The sequence below is a fragment of the Microtus oregoni genome, unplaced genomic scaffold (assembly GCF_018167655.1).
Source record: "Microtus oregoni isolate MIOR12 unplaced genomic scaffold, Mior012 000000F_ref0000247, whole genome shotgun sequence".
Lineage (NCBI taxonomy): Eukaryota > Metazoa > Chordata > Mammalia > Rodentia > Cricetidae > Microtus > Microtus oregoni.
The window spans coordinates 43,834,789-43,853,359 of NW_024543059.1; the positions used below are offsets into that span (position 1 = coordinate 43,834,789).

At 52.9% G+C, this 18,571-nt stretch overlaps 3 protein-coding genes across 3 annotated transcripts; 1 reads left to right on the top strand and 2 right to left on the bottom strand.

Moving 5' to 3' along the window:
* Positions 1–137: 137 nt before the first annotated feature.
* Positions 138–5,879, bottom strand: Izumo1 (izumo sperm-egg fusion 1). The gene is made up of 10 exons (XM_041675279.1): positions 5,295–5,879; positions 4,295–4,599; positions 3,693–3,767; positions 2,926–3,012; positions 2,375–2,395; positions 1,977–2,057; positions 1,775–1,875; positions 1,294–1,447; positions 773–971; positions 138–333 (listed from the first exon to the last, which is right to left on the bottom strand). The coding sequence occupies exons 2-10, from the start codon at positions 4,527–4,529 to the stop codon at positions 138–140; spliced, it is 1,149 nt and encodes a 382-aa protein (XP_041531213.1). The 5' UTR covers positions 4,530–4,599; positions 5,295–5,879.
* A 41-nt stretch (positions 5,880–5,920) lies between these two features.
* Positions 5,921–10,011, bottom strand: Fut1 (fucosyltransferase 1 (H blood group)). The gene is made up of 3 exons (XM_041654144.1): positions 9,613–10,011; positions 9,107–9,236; positions 5,921–8,424 (listed from the first exon to the last, which is right to left on the bottom strand). The coding sequence occupies exon 3, from the start codon at positions 8,420–8,422 to the stop codon at positions 7,289–7,291; it is 1,134 nt and encodes a 377-aa protein (XP_041510078.1). The 5' UTR covers positions 8,423–8,424; positions 9,107–9,236; positions 9,613–10,011; the 3' UTR covers positions 5,921–7,288.
* A 1,512-nt stretch (positions 10,012–11,523) lies between these two features.
* Positions 11,524–13,116, top strand: Fgf21 (fibroblast growth factor 21). Its single transcript, XM_041660644.1, has 3 exons — positions 11,524–11,913; positions 11,993–12,096; positions 12,738–13,116. The coding sequence occupies exons 1-3, from the start codon at positions 11,679–11,681 to the stop codon at positions 13,026–13,028; spliced, it is 630 nt and encodes a 209-aa protein (XP_041516578.1). The 5' UTR covers positions 11,524–11,678; the 3' UTR covers positions 13,029–13,116.
* The last annotated feature ends 5,455 nt before the right edge of the window (positions 13,117–18,571 follow it).

Genomic DNA, 18,571 nt, shown 5'->3' on the forward strand with positions numbered 1-18,571 from the left:
GCCCACCATTCTTGAGCTCCCTACAGAGGGAAGACCCATGTTCCAACTAATCCCCGCTCAGACAGGGGTGCATCCAGGCCAGAAGTCAGGACCAATCCCCAAGAGTAAGTCAGATACTGAGACAACAGGTCAAATCTTTATTGGCTTTCTGATTCCCCCTTTTCCTCTGTTTCCTCAACGATACTCTCAGCAAACGGTGATTCTACCGGTAGGGCCGGCTCCAGCTGGAAAGAGGGCGGCTCCAACTCGGATGACTTGTAATCCGTTGGTAAGGACGTGATGTCCAAACTTGAGGCCTTCGATTTCGCTCTAGCTTTCTTAAAGTACAGTGTCCTGGGACAGGACATGGGTGCATAGAACTGCGTTAGCACATGGGTCGAGTGGAGTCACTATTCCCTAAGACCCCCACAAACCTAACCTAGCGCTTTCTTTATACAAGCCTTGTCGTCCTAAGTGAACCCCAAAGGAAGGTGCCCAGTAGCTTCCTGTCCTCGATCAGCTCTGATTGTAGAAAGTCCCGTCCTCCACCCAAGACCTGCCCCCTCCAGATTGCTCTACTCCATAAGGCCCTGTCCTTTCACTTAAGTCCCATCCATCCAAGCCCTTGTCCACACCCTGCTATTCAATCTCCTCTTCTTAGCCAAGACTACACACCTCTGCCCGAATCCTGCGTCTCCCTTCAAGTCCCACTAGTACCCTAACTCTAAGCTATGCCCCCCTCCCAAAGCTCCTCTTGTCCCACCCTCTCCCAGTTTCCCAATGGACAGCTCACGAGGCAATGACGCTGGCCACCAGAACCACGAAGCCAAGGACCAACAGTATTAAGAGTCTGTGTTTCAGATTTCTCTCTGGTTTCGGGTGATGCGTAATTATGGGCTCCGGGTTCTCTGCAGTCACCTGGCCAGGGGCCTCCACCTCCTGGGTTATGATGTTTGTTGCCGGTTTTTCCTCAAATGTCCTTTGAGGCAATACTGACAGAGGAGAGCCAAAGGGCAGTCCTGGCAGCAGCTGGTAAAGGCAAGCCCGCCCCATAACCCTAGCCCTCTTTAGAGGCTGGGTGCACCCCAGTAAATCCAATTAAGGTAAGGAAACCCCTCAGGTAGGAAGGAAGCCACATCTCCATCACCAGAAAACACACCCCCTAAGGGAAGCCTCACCCCTTAGGGCAGCCCCTGGATATAAGCAAAGCCTCCCAGGAGGCCAGGCCCATAAGAAATGAGGTCCTAGTGGTGAGGTGACACCTCCAGAGATTCTCCTATCTTGAATGTCACTTTTCCAACACCCCACACTGACCTATGACACGAAAGTGGATAATAGTGGCAGGACCCGCATTGATGGTTCCCAGCTCACAGCGGTAGTAGCCGGCATCCTCTGGGCCCACCATCGACTTGGTCAGGTAGGGATCTTTCCCCTTGGACAGCAAGGTCTCAGAATTGTTCCCCCAAACCTAGACCCAAGTTCAAGGGGTCACAGAGGCCTGGGGAACTGGGGGACTGGGGCAGTAGAGGGGTGAGAAGGTCCCGGGGCCTTGGTGCAGGGGAGGCAAGAATCGGGATTATTGATTTCCCTAATCCTGACAAGAGGCATCATAGACGCCCACACGTCCGTGGTGGCGTGGTTAGGACAGGAAAGTCCCTGGTTAGGGCATGGGATCTCTCTGGGATCAGTAGAGGACACCTCAAACAGGCCATGAGGGTCAGGTTCAGGGCAGGGGACTGGCTCACACAAATCTAAAGACTTAGGGTCAAGGGTCACAGGAGCTGGATGTCCCCACCTTGTAGAAACTGTAATCCGTAAGTCCCTCAGAAGCATGATGCCAACTGAGCTGGCAGTCCAGGACCATGTCTTCCAAGAGATGCACCTCTATCCGGCGCTCTATGCAAAAAGAGAGGGCTGCAGCTACTTCTGAGGGAGTACTTCTGCGGCTTCCTCTCTGCTAGTCCCCATCCCTCTCACATGCTGGGTGATGAGCTCACCCCCACAATCCATGGATTTCCGACAAGTGTGGACCTGCTTCTCGCACCTATTACACCAGACCAGAGTCTGCAACATCGTGCCTGAAGGGCGAAGGTTAAAGTTGTATTCTCCCACTAAGAGGTGGGGCTAAAAGGAGAATTTGGCAAGGTCAAGGGCTGGGGCGGTTGCAGGCCACAAGGGTCTAGGTTGTAAAGGCCACCTAACTCCGCCCCTACTGAGAAGCTCAGGAAAGAAAGCAACTAGAACTCCACCCACTACCTAAGAAATCCAAGCTGGAGAGCAAATCCTGGAGGTCCAGGGGTAGCTCAAAAGGAGGAGAGTCACAATCCCCCATCCTGGGGGCAGGGAGGGAGGGGCTCATCGGGCAAGAGAAACTGAGGGCGCAGATTGGACTCACCGCATTGGTTGGGACAATAAACTGCCTCCGAAGGGGGAAGGGAGGGAGGGAAAGAGAAAAACAAGCAGGTTTGTTGTGGATTTCAGAACTGAGTCTCACATACCCCAAGGTGGTCTCAAACGTCATTTTATCTTTTTCCTCCACTCTTCAAATCCCGTGAGTACCGGCTCTTTCAATCTCAACACAGAGCCCAAGGCTGCCTCAAATATGGCTATCCACCTGCCTCAGCCTCCCCAGTGCTGGGATTTCAGGCTTTGCTACCAAGCCCCGGAGGATCATATTTCTTTCTAAATTAATGGGAGCGGATGCTGAAGAGAGGTCTGAGTTTTAGGAGCAGGTTTTCTCTAGTTTTGGAGCCTGTCCTGGAACTAGCTCATATAGACCAGGCTGGCCTGGAACTCACAGAGATCCGCCTGCCTCTGCCTCCCGAGTGCTGGGATCAAAGGCGTGCGCCACCACTGCCAGACTGGGGGGACAGCTCTTGAGGGCATGGATGGAGGAGAGGGTTGAGGAAGCTGATGGCTGGGGTCCTGTACTTTCATCTTCCTCACCTTCCTTTTGGAAACGCTTAGCGAGAGTGGCGAAGATGTCCTTTTGCAGACGGAGCATCCAAAATAATTCCTTTATAAAGAGCTCTCCTAGGAGGAAGCAGAGCCAGGAAAGGTGCTCCCCAAACTCATTCCACAGGGTACAGGTACTACAAGTAGCCTGACTCACTGCGTAGACAAGGGTGACCTTGAGCACCTGATCTTCTGTCTCACCTTCAAGCTCGCACCAGCGCACCAGTGTACCCAACTTTCCACCTCTCATTGATCTCCCCTCTGACTCGTAGTCCTGGCTGGCCTGGAACTTGCTGTGTAGACCAGGCTGGCCTCAAACTCAGAGATCTGACTGGCTCTGCCTCCGCAGCACTAGGATTAAAGGTGTGCACCACCCCCGCCAGAGTCACCTCTCTTTCTGTTGCTTGACAGAATTTCACTATGTTGCCCAAGCTATTCTGGAACTCTGGGCTTAAACAATCCTCCTGCTTCAAGCTCCTGAGTTGCTTTGAGTTCGGGGATGCCCACCTGTCTTGGCATTCCACACTCTACCCTTCAGGAAAGGGCTGTAAGATGAAGCACCAAGCACAGGGCTGGGCCACTGGGTTAATCCTCACAGCCACTGAGAAAGGGGGAGGCGACTATGATCTCCACATTAGGGCTAAGAAAGCTGTTCAGTCCTAGGCTCAAGGCCACGTGGCTAAGAAATGGCAGAGCCAGAATGGCACTCAAGAAGAAGTTTAATCAGAGGTTCTGCCCTCATCCTCTAGTGCATTTACCTTTTACATCACTGTCCGTGATACGTTTCAGATCCTTCAGAAAACTCCAGGATGCCTGTTCCAGTGTGTCCTCATCTGTGTGTGGAGGGCAGATATAGAACCCAGAGACCAGCTTTTCTGTCACATTGGCTTGTCACCACATAGAAACTACAATACCCATGAGGCCATTGGGCAAAGAGAGGTCTGGTTAAAGAGGTAACAGCTCGTTGCCTTCAGGGAGTTGTAGTTTTATCACACAAACTTGCCAGACCCAATATTTTGAGCTATGGAAAGGGACTCCATGATTCTGTATCCCAAGACTTTAACATTTTTTCTTTCTTTCTTTCTCTCTGTCTCTCTCTCGCTCTTCTTTTTTGAGACAGGGTCTCACTATGTAGCTCTGGCTGTCCTGGAACTCACAACTCACGGAAGTAGACCAGGCTGGCCTTGAACTCATAGAGATCCACCTGCCTCTGCCTCCCAAGTGCTGGGATGAAGGCGTGAACCATTACGCCTAGTGATTTTCCATTCCTAAACTCAGGGGAGCAACTATGTCAGGACTTCTGGCCCAGCCCTTGCTCTCCCAGGACCCCGAGGTCTGCATCCTGGCCTGCCCGCCTTACCCACGGCCCCCACATAGGTAGCCTGATTCAAAGGCAGGTCCTTGAAGTCGTTCACTGCCTGCTCTACCCTCTTCATTACGTTTTCGTGATGCTCGGGTGCCAGGTGGGTAGGCAGGTAACTCTGCTCCAAAGTCTTTAGCGCAGCCACTACAAACGGGTCACACATGATGCAGGGCCTTGCCGGACACAGGCAGTCCGCCAGAGCCGCCAGCAAAAGTGTAAAACGCGGCCCCATGGAGGCCAGGGCACACAGCTCGCCAGTACCGCCAGAGGATCTTCTCACCCCAAAACGAGGGTGGGGGACGCTAAACAGAAGCCAAAATACAGTCTTAGAGGATTACAACGCTCAATGCGATGTTCTGTGGGAAATTCCCAAGTAAAACTGAGATATCATTCAAAAAGACCCAAAGTGTGTGTACTCGGACCCCCGCCCCAACCCAGGAGACCTCAGAATTTAGGGTCCTCGTTGCATTCTTGCAAACTATTAAACCAGATCCCAAATTCAGGACCATGCCCAAACTCACCCCATTCAAACCTCAAACCCATGGACTCACTCCCCCCCAACTCCCCCAAACACATATAATTCATAATTCTGAACTTGAGAATGGATCAACATCCAGGCCCTCAAGCACTGAAAATCCCGTGACACCGCAAACTAGAGACATTCAATAGTTAAAACCAGACAAACATCAGAAGCCGGGTTTTCGGCACTTGGAAGGCTGAGGCTGGTCAAGACCACCATGGCCTATTTGAGACTGTCTCTAAATTAATTAAATATATATATATATATATATATTCTGTCTAATAAATAACTAACTTGGAAACTACCAAACTAGGTCTTTAGAATAAAAAAATATTCTAAACCCTTGAACCTAAAGGTCCTTCAGAAACGTCAGCATTCCTCCAAAGCCATCCCCCAGTTTCTGGGGGACCTGCTGAATCTCCCTCAAGACTTTCAGGACTCACTTTCAGGACTCACCCTTCTCAGAACCCCCAGTACCTTAAACAACACTCTTTAACAGCGGTTTCCAACTTCGTGCCCTCAAGCGCTAAAGCTTCGCCCAGATACTTTCTCACGACTACGATTAAGGTTTTTCTTGGAAGACCGGGGAAAAGAATTTAAGGTTTCTCTACTGGCTCCGAGAGTTACCGGTCGCCATCCGTTCACAAAACACTCGGGCCACATCCCACGAGAGGGACCCTAATTCCCTTAGAAATATTTCTTAGGACTCTTTGGCCCCGCCCAGAAGCCTAAGTCTTAAGTTTGATTGGGCTGCAACAAAGCAGGCCCCGCCCGTCCCTCCATGACGTCACAGGGTGGCCGCCCTTTCGTAGAACTTTCCCGGCACCTACGGAATGGAAGTCGCTAACCGGTTCTGGCCTCTTTGCTGGTCTTCTTGGCCCCTAAGTTTCCGGCAGGGCGCCCATTGGCTGACTAGAAATCTTGGCAGCAAGAGAAGATGCGGGAAATGGCAAGTCTTCTAAACTGGGACTACAACTCCCAGAAGGCCCCGGAGAGGCTCTCTTTCCCTATGACTAGTCCCACAGCGTGGGAAACGTAGTTCAATAGTGATACTCTTCTCGCCTCACTGATAAGGAGAGGTCTGGATCCAAACATAGTGACCCACACGTGTGGTAGTAGCAATTGGAAGACTGAAGCAGGAAGTTTGCCACGAATTCCCGGCCAGCCTGGACCACCATAGTGCATTCTAGACCAGCCTGGGCTACAGAGAGCGTCTCAAAATAAGTCAAAACACAAGAAAGGTCTGGTGGACAATATCAATGTTTCCAGAGAAAGGTATTGAGGGAAACCGGACCAGCAAGGGTTGTCAGAGTTGAGTAGGTACAGTCCATGAGTCATGAATGTCCCCGGCAGACAGAAACACACACACACATTGGGTTGCTCATCCATGCAGTGCAGTCAGTTACAAAAACTTCAGATACATGATTGCTGATGCGGCCCTTTAATTCCCAGCTCCCTCTTTCCAGCCTGTCCAGGCTGAGTTGGGAAAAGGTACCCAGAAAAATCCCTGAGAATATGCTTGGATTTAAATGTTATCTGAGGAGACTTCACTGAAAAAAGTATCAAGGACACCTGATGTCTCAGGGAAACGTCCATGCTCCGAGCCCGCACTCCTGCAGGGCCTTAAGCTGGTGCAGGGGTCTGGAACACCTCAGACCCTCCTCCCTGGACCTTCTCAAAGGCAAATTTAGTGGCTCTGTGAGCCCAAGGGAATACCCTTGTTTTCTGAGGGCCTGGTCACTTCCAGAAAACAGACTCCCGGTCCTCTGTAGCATCAGAGAAGGAACCTTCTTGATCCTAAATTCAGGGCTAATCTATTTCTTTAAAAGTTTTCAACTCTTCTTTAAAAAGTCCCTGGGTTTTTAGGAGACTCTGCTTCTGCAAGCCCAGCCTCTCAGGAGCACGGCCCCACAGCGGTGGCCCCTTTTCCCCTCGCTCCCACATTTTAGTCCATTTCCTCTCTCCACCCTAAATAAAAGTCTGGAAGGTTTTTCTGTGGCCAGGAGTTGGACAACTCAGATCTGCTGAAGTCGTTCTCATCTTTCTAAGCCGACGCTAGCTCCTGGCAGGGCCTCTGCATCACTCCATGTCTGTAGCAGCAGCAGCGGCGAGATACGGAGTTCTCACCTTCACTCAATTCTTCACTACCTAGAGCGCTGGCAGGGCCCTTGGAAGCAGCCACCATGCCCCCCGAGAATGGCTCCAGGAGCCCTGAAAGCCAGCTGTGTGTCAGGTGTTCCTTCACTCCCATAATCCAGAAGTTCTAAGAAGGTAAGCTGGGTGGGCGAGAAGAGGACTGTATGTAGCTCACAGGGCCAACTCAGACTCCCCAGCCATCAGACAGTGAGGTTCTGTCGGAATATTTCTAGAACATTCCCACATTTCCAGAAAGTCCCACCAGCTCGTGGACTACCACAGACAAATTCCGAAGACACAGGCCTCTAGAGACATGATGGCTGACGCTAGGTGGTTCAGACCAATCTTAAAAGACCGTCTGACTTCCAAGGATCAACCTGAGCCTGCAGGGCGGACAGGTCTGCATTAATGCCCACCCACTCAGGCAGGAAGGCAGCCTTCGGCCTGAAGATCTTCAGAAACTCCGAGTCTGGCAGGGTGAAGTTCGCCAGGTAGACAGTGTCTCCACCAGCTAAGTAGGCCGCCCAGAAGCCGAAGGTCCCGATGGTCATGATCGTGTGGTTGCACTGCGTGAGCAGCGCAAAGTCTTTCCCCGGCGTGCTCTCCTGCCCATTGCCCGCGAAGACCACGTCACCACGGGATGTGTCAATATTCTCCAGACACCATTTCATGCCATTGCTGGTGACCACAAAGATGGGGTCTTTGTGTCGGGCGCGGAACCAGTCCATGGCTTGCTGGAGGTAAGCTCGGTCCCCCACCACACCCTTCCAGCGATCGGGCATCACCTGCAGATAGTCTCCACGACGCACGTGTACACCCACAAAGGTGTGAGGGCGGATGCCCCGGGGGCCTAGGCGCAGCCCACTCAGCAGGTGCTGGGCACCTTCCCGAAGGTGGTCATGCAGGGTGAACTCCCTGCGGATCTGTTCCCGGAGATGGTGGAAGAAGGTCCAAGAGCAAGGGAAACCGGACAGCTTGAGAAAGGGGTCCTCCAGACGGGAGTACTCCTCTGACATCCAGTCATGTAGGACTAAATGCTGCCAAGGCGTCAGGCTGTCCACCTCAGGGTCCAGCACGGGCAGGGAGATGCGGAACACCGGGGCCAGGGTGGCATGCATCTCAGGCTGAATGAAAGCTCGGCGGCCATTGAGCTGGGCCAGGGCCAGCAATGTGGCATACTGCCCCATCTGGTTACCAAACCTGCCTCCTGGGGAGATGGTCCAAGTCCCAGGGAGTGAGGAGACTTGTCTGGGACAGGAAGGGGAGGCGTTGACTGTCTGCAATGGGTGCGGCAGGCATACCATGGCCACTGGGGACTTCAGCAGGTGGTAGTCCGGACACAGGAGAGAGAGAGTTAGCTCATTTCGAAAGAAGTTTCCTCCATGCAGGTGGAAAAAGAGGGAACCGGCAGAGAGCACACAGACCAGCAAGAAGGCCAGGCAGAGCTGCCTGCGGCTGGGGGTCCACATGGCTGTGGGGGGAAAAGTGGCTTAGAAGGCACACAGTGTGAACCAGAGGCTGGGACTCCTTTGCCTCCAGGAGATACGTGAGCAGCTCCTGGGTCAGAAGAGAAGCTAAATCCAGGCTTGTGAAACTTTGAATCTCTAGGGATGGGGTCGGGAGACATGCAAATGCGTGGGTGCAAGACACTGAGGTTCCGGGCCTGCTGGAACCTCACATCTCAGCTACTTTCCCGGGTGCACCTATATGTAAGGGCACATCTACCTCCACAGGCAGTAAGTGTTGGGGACCAGGGGAGCCCAGGGGAGGAGGAGGCATTTAGAAGCGCAAAGGCAAGCCCCTGGATGCTGTATAACTTTCCCTGTGAGTCAGGAACAAACATCTGTGGATCCCACGTGAGGATCAGTTAATATACCAAACAAAGGGTTCAACCCAAGTCTGCCCTGTTGGGTGACTCCAAGGCAGCTACATAGCCAAAAAGCAAGCATCCCGGAGAAGCCTGTGAACCTTGGAACTTTCTGTGAACGGGTTTAGTTTCCTGGGTCAAGAGCCTTGCTGTGGCAGAAGGGAAGGGATTCTTGCGAGAAGAGGTTGGGATTGGATCCCAGGTTTTGAGGAAGACCGGGATAGGGTTAGAGTGGCCTACATACCCTCGTCATCCCTGGGGTCTGACATGCCCAGTGCTGACTAACCTGAGCTCCTTGCTGGTGGTACAAACGGATTCTTTTAGTCTGAGCTTCCAGTCCCAAAATAGAGCCTTCATCGGCGGCGCTTGATGGTCAGCAGCCCCGACTCCGTAGCCCTCCCCTCTAGGCTTCCTTCCTGCAACAGACTAAGGAGGCTGAGGGCTTGCAGACCGGGACAGAGAGAGGGAGAGATAGAGAGAGAAAGAGAGGCACGGTTCCAAGACGCACAGCCTCCGCCCTTCAGGCCGCGCAGGTAGCAGGAGGCGGAGCCCCATCCTATCTGGTGCCTCACCCTGTCCTCCGCCCAGGTAGATGGGCGCCACGCCCCTTGTCCCTTCCTCTCGGATCACTGCCGCAACGGTGGGCAGCCCAGTTGGTCCCCAGAAAATGCCGCATTCTCTGCACGGATCCGGGGACTAGCTCCCGACTGCAAGGCTGAACCCGGGAGCTCCGGTCTCACGCACGCACGCACGCACGTTTCCTTCTCCGGGCCCGGGATTTAGCGTCCTTACCTGGATGGGAGTAGCCACGCCCCAGTGGAGCGAGGTCTGGGCATCCGCTCCTTCCCACAACCCCGCCAGCTGCACCCTCCCAGGAGGATGGAGAACCTGTTTGCCAGCTGCCACAGGCCAGGCACGAGCCTCTGCCTGTAGCCGAGTACACATCGCACGGTCCTCGCCCCAAATCTCTCTTTGAAGCGATCCTAAAGTCGGGGGTCCAGCTGTTACTTTCTAGACTGGCAAATAGAGCAGATAACTTTTTCTGACCAGGAAGAGTTGTCCAGCGTTTTTTCTGGGAAGGCAGCTGGTGTGCCCGGGGACAAGGGCTTAGCTCTCCTTTTAATGTAGAACCCTTACCTGAGCGTCGACACCTTACAAAGACTCAGGAATTCCACTCGGCTGGCCAAAGATTAGATCATTTCTCCAGGCTACCAAGGCCCAGGCCCGCCTCAGAGCTAAAGGTCCATTACCCAGCCTCCTCCCTTAGACACTCCCTCAGTCCCAAGGGACCTTGCTCAGGCTTCAAACCCAGGAATTTGCCCCAGCATGCCGTTGACTGCAAGAAATTATCCAGCTCCCCCACCCCCCCCACCCACCCACACACACACACACACACACACACACACACACACAGAGACTCGCTTGGTGGGAAAGAGACTGCTCCTGCCCATCCCCCAGGGCATCTGGGGAGCACCAGTACAGGACAGTCTCTGGTGAAAGAAGCCCGAGGATTGCATCAGGGAGGACGGCAGATGAGCGCAGCATCTGAATCCTGACAGGGGTTGGTGAGGGTGACTGGCCTGTGGCCAGCTGGGAGACTTCCACCTGCGGCCTCTTTCACACAGCGGATGCAGCTTTCCCGGTGGTTAAAGAGTCTCAAACCCCAGCACCCCTTGAACCTTGAAGTTCAAATAGGGTGGACTATATGGAAAGTCTGAGGCCCAGGGCTCTTTTTTAAAACCCTGACCCAGAGTCTAGCCTCCTCCTTCAGACCCAGGAGTGCAGACCACAATCCCCTCCCTCAGACCCAGGAGTGCAGACCCCAATCCCCTCCTTCAGACCCAGGAGTGCAGACCCCAATCCCCTCCTTCAGACCCAGGAGTGCAGACCCCAATCCCCTCCCTCAGACCCAGGAGTGCAGACCCCAATCCCCTCCTTCAGACCCAGGAGTGCAGACCCCAATCCCCTCCCTCAGACCCAGGAGTGCAGACCCCAATCCCCTCCCTCAGACCCAGGAGTGCAGACCCCAATCCCCTCCCTCAGACCCAGGAGTGCAGACCCCAATCCCCTCCCTCAGACCCAGGAGTGCAGACCCCAATCCCCTCCCTCAGACCCAGGAGTGCAGACCCCAATCCCCTCCCTCAGACCCAGGAGTGCAGACCCCAATCCCCTCCCTCAGACCCAGGAGTGCAGACCCCAATCCCCTCCCTCAGACCCAGGAGTGCAGACCCCAATCCCCTCCCTCAGACCCAGGAGTGCAGACCCTAATCTCCTCCCTCAGACCCCAGCTTCCTCCCTCAGACTCAGGAGTGCAGACCCCAGCCCTTCTTCCTCAGACCAAGGAGTGCAGACCCCAGCCCTCCTCCCTCAGACCCCAGCCCTCCTGCCTCAGATCCCAGCGCCCTCCCTCAGACCCAGTGCCCATGCCCAGTCCTCCTCCCTCAGACCCCAGCCTCCTCCCTCAGACCCTAGCCTCCTCCCTCAGACCCAGGAGTGAAGACCCCAGCCTCCTCCCTCAGACCCCTGTTGGAAAGACCCCCCCCCCATTGCATCATCCGTCCAGGCAGCCCTGGCCACGGTGGAATTCAGGTTTCTGCCAAGTGTGTCAAATATCACGCGTCAGGAGTGAGGAGGGCACATGGGCGGGCCTGTCTGGGTATAAATTCTGGTACTTCGTTCAGCAGACAGCCTTAGTGTCTTGTCAGCTGGAGAGTCAACAGGAGACACAGGCATTTGCTCTGCCTGAGCCCCGGTTTGAACTGGAATCTGCTGGGGCACCCAGTTCAGAAGCCAATTCGAGACAACCGTTCCTCGGCCGCCTGCTTGCCAGGGGCTCTCTCTAGAGGAGTGTGTTATTGATGGACTGGATGAAACCCGGAGTTGGGGTCCCGGGACCGTGGGTCCCTCTGCTGGCTGTCTTCCTGCTGGGGGTCTGCCAGGCACACCCCATCCCTGACTCCAGCCCCCTCCTCCAGTTTGGGGGTCAAGTCCGGCGGAGGCACCTCTACACAGATGATGACCAGGGCACTGAAGCCCACCTGGAGGTCAGGGAGGATGGCACAGTGGTAGGCGCCACACTCCGCAGCCCAGAAAGTGAGTGTGGGGAGCAGACCAGGGTCTTGGGGTCTCCTAGGTCTAGACAGAGCCTGAGTGCCTTTGTTTTGCTCCACAGGTCTCCTGGAGCTCAAAGCCTTGAAGCCAGGGGTCATTCAAATACGGGGTGTCAAGGCCTCTAGGTTTCTTTGCCAACAGCCAGATGGAGCACTGTACGGATCGGTGAGTTCCTTCTGTGGTCCTCTCTTAGGGCCCATGCTTAAAGCCAGTGCATGGTCAGTGTGCTCTACCTTGGCCCCACCTGTTGTCTGTGCTGGCAAGAGGAGAAAACTGAGGCCCAGGCAGATCACTACTGGCTTCGAGTCCTGGTCTTGGAGAGGCCAGGTGTCAGAACTGTAACCCTGGACGCTCCCATAGGCTCTGCTACTGCTGACAGTGGGACATTCTCGTGCCCATGACCAGTAAGTGACATGACTGGAGGTGGCGGGCAGACCGCCAGCTAGACACAGAGAAGTTGAAGGAGGATGCTGGGCCTGAACCTGCTAGCCTGTGAATAGCAAGGGCTGGGTCTGGGGCCTCAGTGTGAGGGGAGTTGGTCCAGGTCTGGACCCTGAGTCTGAGAGAGGAGTCTGGGGCTGGACCCTGAGTCTGAAGGAGGAGTCAGGGGCTGGACCCTTAGTCTGAAGGAGGAGTCTGGGTCTGGACCTTGAGTCTGAAGAGAGAGTCAGGGGCTGGACCTTGAGTCTGAAGAGAGAGTCAGGGGCTGGACCTTGAGTCTGAAGGAGTCTAGGGCTGGACCCTTGAGTCAGGGCGTGGCAAATGGAAATGTACTGTGGGTCTCTGACTTTTTCCTTTGTCCCCAGGTTCACTTCGATCCTGAGGCCTGCAGCTTCAGGGAGCTGCTTCTGGAGGATGGATACAACGTCTACCAGTCTGAAGCCCATGGCCTGCCCCTGCGCCTGCCTAAGAGTGACTCTCCAAGCCAGGGCCTAGCAGCCTGGGGACCTATGCGTTTTCTGCCTCTGCCAGGCCAGCTCCACCAACCACAGGAGCCACCAGGGTTCCTGGCCCCAGAGCCCCCCGATGTGGGCTCTTCTGACCCCCTGAGCATGATGGGGCCTTTGCAGGGCCGAAGCCCCAGCTATGTTTCTTGATACTTCCTGATTCTGGGGATGGATCTGTTTGGGGTATTCTATTTATTAGGGGTATTTATCTTATTTATTTATTTTAAATTTTTTCTTACTTGGGGTAATAAATAGTTTGAGAGAAAACTATGTGTTTGGGAAGAACCGAAACATGTTTTCTGTGTTTCTTTGACTGTGAGACCCTTAAGGTGCCACCCCACACTGGGCACAACATTCTCAGCAGCACAGCCTGCAGAAGCGGCTCAGAACTGTTCATCAAAACTGCCTAAGCATGGAGACTTTTGTTTTTGTTTTGTGGGCCACTGCCACCACGTAATCTCACGAAAGAGGTAGCTTTTTTGATAATGCTCGACATTATACACTATTTTCACTTGTGTGTGGGGAGGGGCGTGTGTGTTGTAGGGTAAAGGACAACTTTCAAGGTCAATTCTCACCAGCCGCCAGGCGGTGGTGGTGCACGCCTTTAATCCCAGCACTGGAGAGGCAGAGGCAGGCGGATGCCTCCGAGTTCGAGGTTAGCCTGGTCCACTGAGCGAGTTCTAGGACAGCCAGAGCAGTTACACAGAGAAAACAAACAAAAAAGAGTCAATTCTCTTCTTGCACCAGTGGTTCCGGTAGTTCTAGCTTGGCATCAAGCTCGGCACCAAGAGCCTTTGCCATGAGCTCTACCGCGAAACCAATCATCAGCCATCCCAAAGTGCTATTCTAAAACCTCCTCAGGTTCTTAGGGGCTGTGACGCTTTTTGTTTTGTTTTGAGTCACGGTCTTACTATGTAGCCCTGGCCACCCTGTAACTCACAATGTAAACCACAGGACTGACTTCAAAATCACACTGATCTACTTGCCTCTGCTTCCATAGTGCTGGGATTAATAGCGTGCACAACCACATCCAACTCCTGCTTCTAGGTAAAGCCACATCCATACTAGCTGAGGTTAGGAAATTAGTGCATTTTTTGAAGGGACATGGCCCTTTTTTTGTTTCTAGTACTGAAGATGGAATCATGAGCCTTGTTCCTGCTAGGCAAGTAATCAGTCACAGTATCACTCCCTCAGCCCCTCACTGGGGGATTCTAGGCAGGGCTCCACCACTGAGCCACACCCCAGCCCCTCACTGGGGGATTCTAGGCAGGGCTCTACCACTGAGCCACACCCAGCCCCTCACTGGGGAACTCTAGGCAGGGGATCTACCACTGAGCCACACCCAGCCCCTCATTGGGGATCTAGGCAGGGGATCTACCACTGAACCACACCCAGCCCCTCACTGGGGGATTCTAGGCAGGGGATCTACCACTGAGCCACACCCAGCCCCCCCACTGGGGGACTTTAGGCAGGGGATCTACCACTGAGCCACACCCAGACCCCCACTGGGGGACTCTAGGCAGGGGATCTACCACTGAGCCACACCCAGCCCCCCACTGGGGGACTCTAGGCAGGGGATCTACCACTGAGCCACACCCAGCCCCTCACTGGGGGATTCTAGGCAGGGGATCTACTATTCTGTCACATTCAACTTCCCATTTTGTGTTTTATTCTCACTAAACTGCTCATTTGACCTTGAGTGTCTGATCCTCCTGCCTCGGGCTCTTGAGTAAGTGAACTAACAAACTGGGACCGTGAGTCTTAGCTCTATAGCAGCAACAACCGAGCTCACACAACATCATAAAACAGTAGTGGTCAGCCAGCCTTGTGGCACATAATGGCTGGTGCACCAAGGAGCAAAATTACACCTCACCCTCACCCAGTCTGCCCTGTTCTTTAGATCATAGAACTATTAAACTCTATCCTGGCAAATGTTCTTGAAGTTGTGATTAAAAACACTTCACAAATGTGAGCACAGTGACACACACTTTAATCCCAGCACTCGAGAGGCAGGCGAATCTCTGTGAGTTTGAGACCAACCTGGTCTACAGAGTGAGAGATAGCCAGGGTTACACAGTGAGATAAGAAGGAAGGAAGGGAGGGAGGAAGAAAGAGGGAAAGAGGAAGAGAGAGAGAAAAGAAGGAAGACAGAAAGAAGAAAAAAAGAGAAAAAAAGAAAGGCCAAAATAGCAAAAACAAAAACAAAATAACACCACACACTTCACGTAAAGCCCTGCGGTGCCAAGCCGGGCGGTGGTGGCGCACGCCTTTAATCCCAGCACTTGGGAGGCAGAGGCAGGCGGATCTCTTGTGAGTTGAGATCAGCCTGGTCTACAAGAGCTAGTTCCAGGACAGGCTCCAAAATCACAGAGAAACCCTGTCTCGAAAAAACCAAAAAAAAAAAAAAAAAAAAAACCAACACCAACAACAAAAAAACCCCTGCAGTGCCCATAAGGCACAGGTGAGTATGCGGGGAGTAGTCATGGGGTGAAAACACTCAGGAAGTGAGTAGATTCATTTGTTGTGTAATCTGACTCTGTTTGTTTTTAGATAGGTTCCTAGTGTGTGGTTCAGACAGCCAGGAACTCACAATCCTCCTGTCTCAGCATCCTGAGAGCTGAGGCTACAGCCGTGAGCCCCCAAACACAGCCTATATTCCATCTTCAGAACTTCTTCGCCTTTTTTTTTTTAATTTGCTTTTGTTGTTAGAGACAAAGTCTTATCAACTAGAGGAAGCTGGCCTTGAACTCACAGCAATCCTCCTGCCCCAGCCTCTAGCACTTTAGATTACAGACTCTGCTACCCTGAAGGCAGCAGGCTCCTCAGCCCCTTCCTGTAAATGCTAGGCCTGTTTGCCCAGCATCATTTGTTAGGAAGATTGTGCTGAAACTTTTTCACGTTGACCAGCACGTTGTGTGTAGACAGGAGAAGCCATGACTATTTGGGGTTTTGTTAATGATCAATTCATTTTTAAAGAATTAACTTTCCTGTCAACATTCCACCACCATGCTTCCACAACTAAAAATAGGAAGCCAAGAATTTCACAATTTTTATTTTCATCAAATATTTGAACATTGTAAGTATAAGCAAGGGACTTCTGGGCTGGAGATGCCACTCATCTAGCCTGCCCTGAGTACCCTCACTTCTTAAACGTAGGCGTGGGAGGTGAGGGCAAGGCAAAAGGACCAGGAGTTCAAGGCCACCCTCAGCTGTGTAAACTCAGGGCCTGCCTGGGGAAGGGAGGGGTGCATCGTTCCACAGTGACCAGGGAAAGGTCAGAGGACAACTTCCGGGGTCAGGTCTCTCCTACCCTGCGTCCTGATGATCAAATTCAGGTTGTCAGGCTTGGTAGCAAGCACCTTTTTCCTCTGAGCCCTATCGCTAGCCCTGTGTGTCAGAGAAGGGCGTCAGGTCCGCTGACAACGGAGTGACTGCCCTCCCGTTCATGAACCACGTTTGTGCTGGCAACTAGACTCGCACTCCCTGGCAAGAGCAGCATGTGCTGTTCACCACTCTGTCCCTCTGGTGCCACCTTTTTTGTTGTTGTTGTTTTGTTTGTTTTTGCTAGAGTTGAACTTGCTAGATAGCTGAGGATGGCCTTAAATTCTGAGCCTCCTGTGCCAGCTTGCAAATGCTGGGATTAATACAGTGTGCACCACACCTTTCTGCAGAAAGAATTTAGTGCTTCAAGCGCCATAGCTGTAGCAACTGAGGCCTTTGGTCTTCAGGCCAAAGGAAGCTGCGCTGAGTCCTTGACCCTCCCACCACGTGAGGACAGGACTTACCCCATGCTAAGCCACCGCCCCCCTCTGATCTCTCAAAACTGGGAGGTCTGTGTGGCCTGGTGACAGGGCCCCTGCTGGTCTGGGAGACCCCAGGTAATTAGGGAGTCCACACAGATTTGCCTTTCAGATATGCTGCGGTTGTTCACACAAGCATTCCTTCCGATAAAATGTTTCACTCATAGAAGAACTGCCTTGTGGCTAGTTTCTTAACGGATCAGAGTAAGTTGCCTGGAGTCTGAGGCAAAAGGATCAGAAGTTGGAGGTCAGCCTGGTCTCCCTTTAAGAGACAAACCACACCCATTCCCCTCCCCATTCGCTGAGGCAGGCTGATCTTCAGCTTCCAGCCTGAGCTCGTTCTCTTTTCCATCTTCCTCTTGGAGAGGCAGCTTTGCTTCTGCCTCTCTCTCCACTTCTCTGCTTCCCCTCTTCTCTGTTTCTTTTTCATCTTTCTCTCTCTCTCTCTCTCTCCCTCCCTCTCTGTCCCCCCCTTCACCCTTCCTCCTCCATAACCCCCTGAATAAACATTCAACCTCACCCTGCATGTCGTGTCTATCCATGTTTCTGTCTTCTGTCCGCCCGCCATGTGTCTCCCTGCCTGGAACCAGCCATTGCTCGGGGACCAGAGCAGCCCGTCTCTGCCTGGGGCCCACAGCCTGCTGCCACATGGCCTGCCACCACCATTTGGGACCTACAGCATTTCTGCTGCCTACTGCCACCAGGGATCTTGCAGCATTTTTTAAGAATAACATGCCCCACTGTCTCTTATAATTTAAATTAACCTTTTTCCTTGAGTCTTTTTATCTTTCATTATGTTTTCTTGTTTGTTTGATTGGTTGGCTGGTTTTTTGTTTTGTTTTGTTTTGTTTTTGAGACATGGGTTTCTCTGTAGCTTTGAGCCTGTCCTGGAATTCACTCCGTAGACCAGGCTGGCCTCAAACTCACAGAGATTCGCCTGACTCTGCCTCCTGAGTGCTGGGTTTAAAGTTGTGCACCACCACCACGGTAGGGCCATATGTCTACACTGTATGGCGGCCAGACTGTCAGGCCATAATTTGCACCTGCCACACAGAAGGTGGTCACCTAGCCTCCCACACTGTTGCCATGCCTAACAAAGGGTCAGGATATGCTAATATTGTTCTGCTCCTTCTTTGTAATTCTGGAGATGGCCTGGGAAGAGACGTTAATCCAGGCTTAGTGACAGGGCAGCCATGGTTGCCCACCTGACTTCAGTCCCACTACCCTGGAAGCAGAATTAAAGAAGGGGCCAGGCAGTGTCTGTCTGTCAGGTGGCTGCCTGGCTGACTGTCCTGGTATCTCCTTCTTTCTCCCTCATACCCCCAAGCCTAGATTCTCCCTCCAATTTATTCTTTCCTTCTGACAGCCCCGCATATCCTCCTACTGTCCAGCCACTGACTGTTCAGCTTTTTATTAGACCAATCAGGTGCCTTAGACAGGCAACATATCTTTACATTGTTAAACAAACACAGCATAAACCAATGCGCCAGACCTCCACATAGCTAAAGTAATACTCCACATGTGTAGATTCCTTTCCCTAGTGCCTTGGCGTGTCCATGTAACGTCCAGACACACAGCCTCTGGAGCCCCTCACTCTGGTGTGAAGTGATACAGGTCAGTAGACAGAAATCCAAATAAACCAAGATTTCACATGCTTTGTGTTGTACAGTTTCAAGGTATCTGGTGCTCAAGTCTCTTTCTTTCTTTTTGATTTTTTTTTCGAGACAGGGTTTCTCTGTGGCTTTGGAGCCTGTCTTGGTGGAACTAGCTCTGTAGACCAGGCTGGTCTCGAACTCCCAGAGATCCGCCTGCCTCTGCCTCCCGAGTGCTGGGATTAAAGGTGTGCGCCACCATCGCCTGGTCTTCTTTTTGATTTTTTGAGACAAGGTTTCT

What these genes read in the sequence shown, in the direction of transcription:
- Izumo1 (XM_041675279.1), bottom strand. Translation starts at nt 4,529, where the DNA reads ATGGGGCCGCGTTTTACACTTTTGCTGGCGGCTCTGGCGGACTGCCTG. An exon ending in TACCTATGTGGGGGCCGTGG is followed by an intron (nt 3,768 to 4,294) that starts GTAAGGCGGGCA and finishes CTCCACACACAG; the next exon opens with ATGAGGACACACTGGAACAG. An exon ending in TAAGCGTTTCCAAAAGGAAG is followed by an intron (nt 2,396 to 2,925) that starts GTGAGGAAGATG and finishes CTTCGGAGGCAG; the next exon opens with TTTATTGTCCCAACCAATGC.
- Fut1 (XM_041654144.1), bottom strand. Translation starts at nt 8,422, where the DNA reads ATGTGGACCCCCAGCCGCAGGCAGCTCTGCCTGGCCTTCTTGCTGGTC.
- Fgf21 (XM_041660644.1), top strand. Translation starts at nt 11,679, where the DNA reads ATGGACTGGATGAAACCCGGAGTTGGGGTCCCGGGACCGTGGGTCCCT. An exon ending in CACACTCCGCAGCCCAGAAA is followed by an intron (nt 11,914 to 11,992) that starts GTGAGTGTGGGG and finishes TTTGCTCCACAG; the next exon opens with GTCTCCTGGAGCTCAAAGCC. An exon ending in ATGGAGCACTGTACGGATCG is followed by an intron (nt 12,097 to 12,737) that starts GTGAGTTCCTTC and finishes CTTTGTCCCCAG; the next exon opens with GTTCACTTCGATCCTGAGGC.